A 9,931-nucleotide genomic window follows, 5' to 3' on the forward strand; every position below is an offset into this window, starting at 1 on the left:
TGCTGTGCAGACAGGGCCGGCTGCCATGGCGACGGGACACGAGCACACGCGACCAGGGTCCCACACACCCTACTCCCTCTGCTCCCTCTGCTCCTGCTCAGGAAAGTTCCACAGCTCCATCAAACCGCCCTCAGGTTACAAAAGTGCTCTCTCCCTCTCTCTCTCTCCCTCTCTCTCTCTCTCTCCCTCTCTCCCTCTCTCTCTCTCTCTCTCTCCCTCTCCCTCCCTCTCCCTCCCCCCCTCTCTCTCGCCCTCTCCCTCTCTTCAATGAGAAATCACCCCACGTACAGATTCCTGTTCACGTGTAGGAGTGATCCCGACTGAAGCAGCCGGGGTCAGCACAGAGTGAAGAGCTCGCTCAGCGCATTTCTCACTGCTGACAGTTTACAGTTCAGCCGTCACATCAGTGCTCCTGTGTCACGGTTCAGGGTTCACCTATGGGCAGCCTGTAGCCTCGTGGCTAAGGTACATGACTGGGGTAGCCTGTAGCCTATTGGCTAAGGTTCATGACTGGGGCAGCCTGTAGCCTAGTAGCTAAGGTACATGACTGGGGCAGCCTGTAGCCTAGTGGCTAAGGTACATGACTGGGGCAGCCTGTAGCCTAGTGGCTAAGGTACATGACTGGGGCAGCCTGTAGCCTAGTGGCTAAGGTACATGACTGGGGCAGCCTGTAGCCTAGTGGCTAAGGTACATGACTGGGGCAGCCTGTAGCCTAGTAGCTAAGGTACATGACTGGGGCAGCCTGTAGCCTAGTGGCTAAGGTACATGACTGGGGCAGCCTGTAGCCTAGTGGCTAAGGTACATGACTGGGGCAGCCTGTAGCCTATTGGCTAAGGTGCATGACTGGGGCAGCCTGTAGCCTAGTGGCTAAGGTACATGACTGGGGCAGCCTGTAGCCTAGTGGCTAAGGTACATGACTGGCGCAGCCTGTAGCCTAGTGGCTAAGGTACATGACTGGGGCAGCCTGTAGCCTAGTGGCTAAGGTATATGACTGGGGCAGCCTGTAGCCTAGTGGCTAAGGTACATGACTGGGGCAGCCTGTAGCCTAGTGTCTAAGGTACATGACTGGGGCGGCCTGTAGCCTAGTGGCTAAGGTACATGACTGGGGCGGCCTGTAGCCTAGTGGCTAAGGTACATGACTGGGGTAGCCTGTAGCCTAGTGGCTAAGGTACATGACTGGGGCAGCCTGTAGCCTAGTAGCTAAGGTACATGACTGGGGCAGCCTGTAGCCTAGTGGCTAAGGTACATGACTGGGGCAGCCTGTAGCCTAGTGGCTAAGGTACATGACTGGGGCAGCCTGTAGCCTAGTAGCTAAGGTACATGACTGGGGCAGCCTGTAGCCTAGTGTCTAAGGTACATGACTGGGGCAGCCTGTAACCTAGTGTCTAAGGTACATGACTGGGGCGGCCTGTAGCCTAGTGGCTAAGGTACATGACTGGGGCGGCCTGTAGCCTAGTGGCTAAGGTACATGACTGGGGCGGCCTGTAGCCTAGTGGCTAAGGTACATGACTGGGGCGGCCTGTAGCCTAGTGGCTAAGGTACATGACTGGGGCAGCATGTAGCCTAGTAGCTAAGGTACATGACTGGGGCAGCCTGTAGCCTAGTGGCTAAGGTACATGACTGGGGCAGCCTGTAGCCTAGTGGCTAAGGTACATGACTGGGGCGGCCTGTAGCCTAGTGGCTAAGTTACGTGACTGGGGCAGCCTGTAGCCTAGTGGCTAAGGTACATGACTGGGGCAGCCTGTAGCCTAGTGGCTAAGGTACATGACTGGGGCGGCCTGTAGCCTAGTGGCTAAGTTACGTGACTGGGGCAGCCTGTAGCCTAGTGGCTAAGGTACATGACTGGGGCAGCCTGTAGCCTAGTGGCTAAGGTACATCACTGGGACAGCCTGTAGCCTAGTGGCTAAGGTACATGACTGGGGCAGCCTGTAGCCTAGTGGCTAAGGTACATCACTGGGACAGCCTGTAGCCTAGTGGCTAAGGTACATCACTGGGACAGCCTGTAGCCTAGTGGCTAAGGTACATCACTGGGACAGCCTGTAGGTGGGGCTGGGGGGCTGATATCAGCGTCTTTACACTCGCTGCGATCAGAGGGCTGTGCTTAGGGTCTTAAGCCTGATTCACGCTTGACACACACAGGGCTGTAGACACGCACACACACACACACACACACACACACACAGACAGACACACACACAGCAGCACACACACACACAGAGCAGTACTCACACACACACACAGAGCAGCACACACACACACACACACACACACACACAGGGCTGTAGACACACACACACACACACACACATTCAGACGGCAGTGTGAGGCTCAGCGGGTCTCAGGCCTCTGGGGCTGTGATGGACGGGCGGTGCTGTGTTTACGCTCCGATGATGTAACACTCCTGTCCACCGGGGGGGGGGCAGGACTAACACATTCCCCGGATTCCACCCGGACTCCACGCCTCGGCCGAACACGGTCGATTGCGGCCCCTGAACCGTGCCATGCGGTCAGGGGAAGAACAGCGTGACGGTTGAAGCTCCCCTGCTCTTGGGCCTCTCTCTGACCCCTACACGGGGACACTGAGCGGCCAGCCGCAGAGACCAGTGTGGGGGTTGTGGTTGTGTGAGTGGATGAACAGTGGTTTGGGGGTTGTGGTTGTGTGAGTGGATGAACAGTGGTTTGGGGGTTGTGTGAGTGGATGAACAGTGGTTTGGGGGTTGTGGTTGTGTGAGTAGATGGAACAGTGGTTTGGGGGTTGTGGTTGTGTGAGAGGGCCTCAGTAGATGAACAGTGAGAGAGGTTCTGCTGTGTTGGAGCCCTGGCTTGAACCAGCTCCACGTCACATGGGATGCCGATATTTGGCTCGTTACCCCGCGGAAATTAAAGGATGTGAGTGTCAGTGGCTCTCACAACCTAATCTGACCTCCGGGGCTGTGAGGTCACAGCTTAGAGGAACGTGCGGGGTTAGAGTCTGTACTGAAAGGAACTTTACAGAACTGATATTTGCACAATAAACAAAGCAGCTCAAGTCATTCAATCCTTCGGATTAGATGCTTCACTGAAAGGTGCAACAAACGGACCGGTTCTCTTGCCCCTATAACACACTCAGTATAACACACTCATGTGTTTGTTTACCAATGTGAATTGCTTAACCCCTTGTTGTATTTTGTACTTGAATCTAGGATTGTTGCAGTTGAATTTGTTTTCATTTTGGTACTGTAGTTCCTGACCTTAATACCTTTGGATTGCATTATTTACCTTGTGTATTCGACTTAATGTCCAAGGCTGTGTGTTTCTTCGTGAAGTTGCAGTGTGTTTCTGAGCTGACTGTTTTTTTTCTAATGACCTTCGGTATGCACTTTTTTGTACGTCGCTTTGGATGAAAGTGTCTGCTAAATAAAATGTAATGTAGTAGTTCTCCATTTTTTCAATATACGCAATGCAGCGATAGCTACTAATGAAAACCATCACTTGACGCAAAACTTTGACCCCATAAGCAGGTATCCCTAAAAAAGGCCTCAGATCTTTGCTATCTGTGCTGATCTAGCGTTTTACACAGCGCTCTGAATTCCCCCTGTCTCTGCTGAGTGACAGAGTGTGAGGCTGGGGTCAGAGGTCAGGCACTTGACCCCCGGAACCCTGAGGGTTTCAGCTCCGTGACCTCATAACTGAGATAGCAGCACTGACAGGGGCTGTGATTGGCTGTGAGTGGTGCTTAGCCCCAGGGCTGGTGCTGATTGGTTAATCCCTCCTGAGGGCGCTGAGGAACTAGCGCTGGGGTTGACAGCGTGATTGACGGGCAGTTTGTTGGGATTTATGACCTCAAGTTCAAATGTTTGTGTTTTTCAACTTGTACGTGAGGTGAAGTTGGGCTGGGCTAAAACTGAGCACTCCAGTTTTTAAATAATGCATAAAATACTGTATTTTTTAACGTTCTAATTTATTTATTATGGTGACCATTACTAGAGACAGGATCTGTAAAAAGTCTGTGTGAGACGAAATTAGACTGAATGAAGGAGAGGAGGGCTTGAACCAGACCGGCTGTGGCATTTCCTCTGAAATGAACCTGATGGGTTCAGTGCACTGGTACTGCTGGAGATGGAAAAGGACCTCTTCTCCGCTCAAAGATTTAACACTCCACGCCTTTATTGTGTTGTTGTAGTTTAATAGAAAGTTTAAGGTTGAATCGGGTAGATGAGAAGTTCTCACTGGAGTCTGTGTTCTTCTTGTGTGTGTACGGCTCTGTGTGTCTGTGTGTCTGTGTGTCTGTATGTATGTATGTGTGTGTGAGTGTGTGTGAGTGTGTGTGAGTGTGTGTGAGTGTGCAGTCCTTAAACACACTGTCTGTGTGTGTGTGTGTGTGTGTGTGTGTGTACGGCTCTGTCTGTGTGTGTGTGTGTGTGTGTATGGCTCTGCGCATGTGTGTGCATGTGTGTGTGCGTGTGCATGTGAGCAGGAGTGTGTGTGCGTGTGCGTGCGTACGTGTGTGTTTGGTGTATGGTGTGTGTGTGTGCGTGCGTGTGTATGTACGTGTGTGTTTGGTGTATGGTGTGTGTGTGTGTGTGTGTGCGTGCGTGTGTACGTGTGTGTTTGGTGTATGGTGCGCGTGCGTGTGTGTGTACATGTGTGTATGGTGTGTGTGTGTGTGTGTGCGAGTTCTCGCTCTCTCTAGTGGGGCTGTTCTGTCCCCTCAGGGGAATTCCTGCTCTTTGATCTGGGGTTTCTGCCGGGTTTCTGCATGGCGTCACTCTGGAGAACAGCGGCGTCTGACAGGCAGTGGAGTTGGGCCAGTGTTGGGTTCAGAGCTGTGATCTGAATGGGGCCTTGTTGTGATGTTTCTGAGTGGGTTTGTGTCGACGGTGTAATGATCCTCCTCCTGTCTCTGTCCCAGATCACCATCGAACAGGAGAGCGGGCAGGACGTCAGCGCCCCCAAACACGGCAAGATGGACCCCACCAACGCCCCCCACGTGGGGGGGAATCAGTGGGCCGGGGGCACAGGTGCGTCTGGGTCCGGTTCTGGTCCAGCTCCGATAGATCCAGATCCAGATTCATGTTTGTGCTGCCAAATGCATCTGCCAAATGTAAATGTGCTGCACCAGGAGGGCCAGATGTTAGACCAGCGGATTGGCCCGAAATATCACAGTTTAATTTTGGCCTGGACAAGAACACATTACATTGGTTATTTAGCTGACGCTTTTTAACTAAAGCGACGTACAGTTGATTAGACTAAACAGGGGCCAATCCCCCCTGGACCAATGTCGTGGTTAGGGGCCTTGCTCAAGGGCCCAACAGCTGTGCTGATCTTATTGTGGCTACACTGGGGATTGAACCACCAATCTTCCAGGGCCCAGTCTAGCACCTTAGCCACTAAGCTATTGGCAGCCTAGCACACCTGCAGCACACCTGGTTGACAGCAGTTTCAGTGCTATACTGCCTCAGCTGGCGGCTCCTGGGTTTGTGCTGGTGAGTCTAACGTCCTGCACCGCCGGCGTTCTCCTGCAGGGGGCAGGGACACGGCGGGGCTCGGGGGGAAGGGCGGCCCGTACCGATTGGACGCCGGGCACCAGGTGACCCAGGTGACCCAGGCCGAGAAGGACGCTGTGCCGGAGGAGGTGAAGCGCGCGGCGCGGGAGATGGCGGAGAAGGCCTTCAAAGAGAGGTATCCCAGCATGCCCCTCTCTACCCAGCATGCCCCTCTCTACCCAACATACACCCCTCCCCTCTACCCAGCATGCCCCTCTCTACCCGGCATGCACGTCTCTACCCAGCATGCACCACTCTACCCAGCATACACCCCACCCCTCTACCCAGCATACACCTCTCTACCCAGCATGCACCACTCTACCCAGCATACACCCCACCCCTCTACCCAGCATACACCTCTCTACCCAGCATGCCCCTCTCTACCCGGCATGCACGTCTCTACCCAGCATGCACCACTCTACCCAGCATACACCCCACCCCTCTACCCAGCATACACCTCTCTACCCAGCATGCATCTCTCTACCCAGCATACACCTCTCTACCCGGCATTCACGTCTCTACCCAGCATGCACGTCTCTACCCAGCATGTTCCCCCCGATGACTTACTGCAAATTTGGCTTTTTTCATATAGTTAAATAAAGAAAGGCGAGAAGTGAATGAGGGAGACCGTTGGCGTACGAGTACGCAGTTGGAATGCAGCGAGCAGCTGTGTGTGTGCGTGACCTGTGTGCGATGGCGGCGCTGGAGTGCGCTGGCGATTCGACGCCCTCCAGTCCTGAAACACGCGGAACGTTCCGGCGCCTGACGGGCTGCGTTCTGACCGGCTGTCCCGGCGCTCAGACGCAGGGGTGGAGAGACTCCGAGCCCCACGGAGGCCCCGCCCCTCCCCTCCCCGCGGCGGGATGCTGTGGGCTGGCGGCGTGACCTCAGAGGGGCCCGGTCAGGCCGTGAGCGTGGCGGGGCTGAGAGACAGCCTCTGTTCTCCGGCCCCCTCCCGTTCCATCATTTCATTTGTTCCGATACACCAGGCAGGCTTAGTCAAATGCAGAAAAGTGTTTGGACGCCCAGGTCAGGTCAGGTGCCCAGTCACATCACCGAAAGCCACAGCAGCGAACATCTCCGTGTTAACACCGTTAAGACCGTGTTTATCAGCCTTCAGGGAAAGACATTCACGTCCACATCCGAACACAAACATTCCTGAGAAATACGCGCACAAAAATACAAAGTGGAAAAGAATCTGGTTCTCTCAGGGAACCTGAAAAAAACCTGAAATGTGTTCAGATCTGTTCTGGAGATTACAGTGTGTTGCAAGAATAAATACAATTCGGGTTGATTGTGATGATATTAAAGTGGCTGTAACGTGCTGCAGATTTGAGATGAAAGCGGGGGAAACAGCTGCCATGTTGGCTCTTCAGAAGCCCCTCTCTGGGCCTGTCTGGGGTGTAGATGGAGGATAAGGATGAAGAGACAGCAGCAGAGTTTTTGTGGTTCGTTTAGTTTCCTGATTCTCCCTGCAGATGGGCTGCTTATTTCCTGCTGCAGGCCTCTCTCTCTCTCTCTCTCTCTCTCTCTCTCTCTCTCTCTCTCTCTCTCTCTCTCTCTCTCTCTCTCTCTCACTCCCCCCCTTTCCCCCCTCTGTATTGCTCCCTTTCTCTCTTTCTCCCCCCTTCCCTCTCTGATCCTCCAATCTGACTCTCCGTCTTCTGCGTCCCTCACCTATTCTTTTTCCCCCTCTCTCTTTCCTCTCTCATCCCTCTCTCTCTCTTTCTCTCCCTCTCTCTTTCCTCTCTCATCCCTCTCTCTCTTTCTTTCCCTCTCTCTCCTCTCATCCCTCTCTCTCTCTGTTTCTCTCCCTCTCTCCTCTCTCATCCCTCTCCCTCCCTCCCTCTCTCTCTCTCTCTCACACAATCTGTATCTTTCTGTCTCAATTCAATACAGTGGCTTTATTGGCGATCTTGACTCTGCCAATATAGAATTTTGTCATAGAAATTTGCAAAGAAACAATGAATAATGTTGCATCAGATGTATGATTAATAACATGGAATAAAATATACGGTAGAAACTATTAAGGAAACTTTTTGTGGAAGTGATTGTGTCCTGAGGGCGGCACGGGTGGTGCAGTGGGTAGCACTGCCGCCTCACAGCAAGGAAGTCCTGGGTTGGAATCCCGGTCGGCCGGGGCCTCTGTGTGTGGAGTTTGCATGTTCTCCCCGTGTCTGCGTGCAACCTGTCCAAGGTTTATTCCAACCCTGTGGCAACCTGTCCAGGGTTTATTCCTGCCTTTCACCCAATGTATGCTGGGATAGGCTCCAGCCCCCCTGCGACCCTGTTCAGGATAAGCGGGTTCAGATCATGGATGGATGGATGGATGGATGAATGAATAATTATGTCCTGGTCCTTTTTTATTTCTAAAGCAACCGTCGTTAAGCTGACTCCCTCTGAGTTTGATATCGTTTCCAGTCAGTTACGAACAGCACAGATATCAGAGATGGTGTCTCGCTGGTTGTCCCTCAGTTAGTGACAGGAGGCCACATGTCTCAAAGCCTGTGCCACACAGTCTGATTTCTTCCCCGGTATACAGGGTCGTTTTTGTAGATTACTGTCATTTGAGAGAGTAGGTCAAATGGTGAAAATTTTTCAAAAGAAATGTTTTCTTGTGTCCTGGTATTTTGTGCATTCTGAAAGGAAATGCAGCTTTTTCTGGCTTTCTCTCACACACACTGGTGCGCACACACACACACACTCACACACGCGCACACACACTCACACACAGGTGGATTTCCTGGTAGTGTTAACCCCAGTGTGGTGTGGCTGACATGAGTTTCAGCACGTGTCCCAGTCACAGTGAGACTGTTCTCCGGGTTTAGATCAGTGTGTCAGAGACGATGCGCTAGGAGACAGACAGGAAGTCATACCACATTCATGAGCCTTGCCTGCAACTCACGGCTCATCCACTGTCGTACGTGCGTCTGCAGACGCACGTACACACACACACACACACTCACACGCACACACGCACACACACACACACACACACTCACACTCACACACAGTCACACACACTCACACACACACACTCACACACACACACGCACGCACGTACACACACACACACACACACACACACTCACATTCACACGTGTATCTGCAGACCCACACGCACTCGACAGAAAACAACGGCTCTTCTCCTCTGTAGTGTGTACCATACGTGCCTCTGCACAAACCTGAACCCGTGCCCAGGTAAACTGCCAGCTGAAAGGCTGTATTGAGAGTGTGTTTCAACAAGCATAAGAGAGGGTTACAGAAATCAGTCAGCAGAAATGTCACACTGGTAGTTCTGTATGTATTGTTAACATAAGGCTTTAAATCGAACCATTACAGTGACAGAGGAGAGTCATAAATCAGAAACAGCAAACCGCACCTTTGAGGGTGAAAGCGTTGAGTGGAAAGATGTGTAAAGGAGCTCTCTCTCTCCCTCCCCCTCCCTCTCTCTCTCACTCTCTTTCTCTCTCTCTCTCTCTCTCTCTCTCTCTCTCTCTCTCTCTCTCACACCTCTCTGGCCTGGTTTGCAGACTGAAGGAGATCCAGATGACTGAATATGACGCCTCTACGTACGAGCGTTTCTCCAAAGCGGTGCGTCGGCAGGTGCAGTCCCTCAGGATCATCCTGGACAGCCTGCAGGTAACCCCCCCCTTACACCTGAAGCCCCCCAAGGCCAGGACCCTGAGGTTCAGGTGAGACCGTAGCAGGGAGAGGGATGAGGGAAAGGAGTGGGGAGTTGGTAGTGGATATGATCCTGCAGACAGATGAGTAACTCTGTCTGTGCAGCACTAACTAACCCGGCTGGTCTTTACTGATCTTTACTGGTCTTTACTGATCTTTACTGGTCTTTACTGGTCTTTACTGATCTTTACTGGACTGTACTGGTTTTTGCTGGTTTTTGCTGGTCTTTGCTGGTCTTTACTGGACATAGGCCGGCTTTGAAGCCCAGCTTGCAGGCTGAGACCAAGAGTCTGAGTAACTCCCAACAAAGATTTACATTTCCACCCAGAGTCGCATTCAGAAATACTAAAGGAAAAATAACAAAGCAAAATCACAAAACTGTCCTGATGGAAGGACGTGTAACCCAGCTGGGAACTCTTAACTAACCGGAGTCACTGTACGGTGAGCAGAGGGGCAAAACAAGAGTCGAGGTTGAAGTGAACGAATCGGGGACGCAGAGTCAGTGTTCAAACACAAATCCATTCGCCAACCAATCAGAAGGGGCTCGACGAGAATTGAGTCAAACAAAATTAGGTCAAACGCGCAAAGCCAAGGAGGGGGTTATCACAATCCACAAAATTATGAGCAAATTCAAAAAGCTAGTCTCCACTGACAAAGGCAAACCCAGAGTGAAACCAGACAGAAGAAACAGCCAATATGGGACAAGCTGGAAGGAGATCAAA

General features: G+C 52.3%; 1 protein-coding gene across 1 annotated transcript in view; it reads left to right on the forward strand.

Annotated features, from left to right (window-relative positions):
• vwa8 (von Willebrand factor A domain containing 8) overlaps positions 1-9,931 on the forward strand; it is a 90,638-nt gene that overhangs the window by 54,882 nt on the left and 25,825 nt on the right. The window contains exons 38-40 of the mRNA XM_061225473.1: positions 4,892-5,000; positions 5,505-5,661; positions 9,059-9,167. Of these exons, the coding sequence (XP_061081457.1) occupies positions 4,892-5,000; positions 5,505-5,661; positions 9,059-9,167 (375 nt within the window). The remainder of the gene's footprint in view (positions 1-4,891; positions 5,001-5,504; positions 5,662-9,058; positions 9,168-9,931) is intronic.

Source organism: Conger conger, chromosome 17 (assembly GCF_963514075.1).
Source record: "Conger conger chromosome 17, fConCon1.1, whole genome shotgun sequence".
NCBI classification, from domain to species: domain Eukaryota; kingdom Metazoa; phylum Chordata; class Actinopteri; order Anguilliformes; family Congridae; genus Conger; species Conger conger.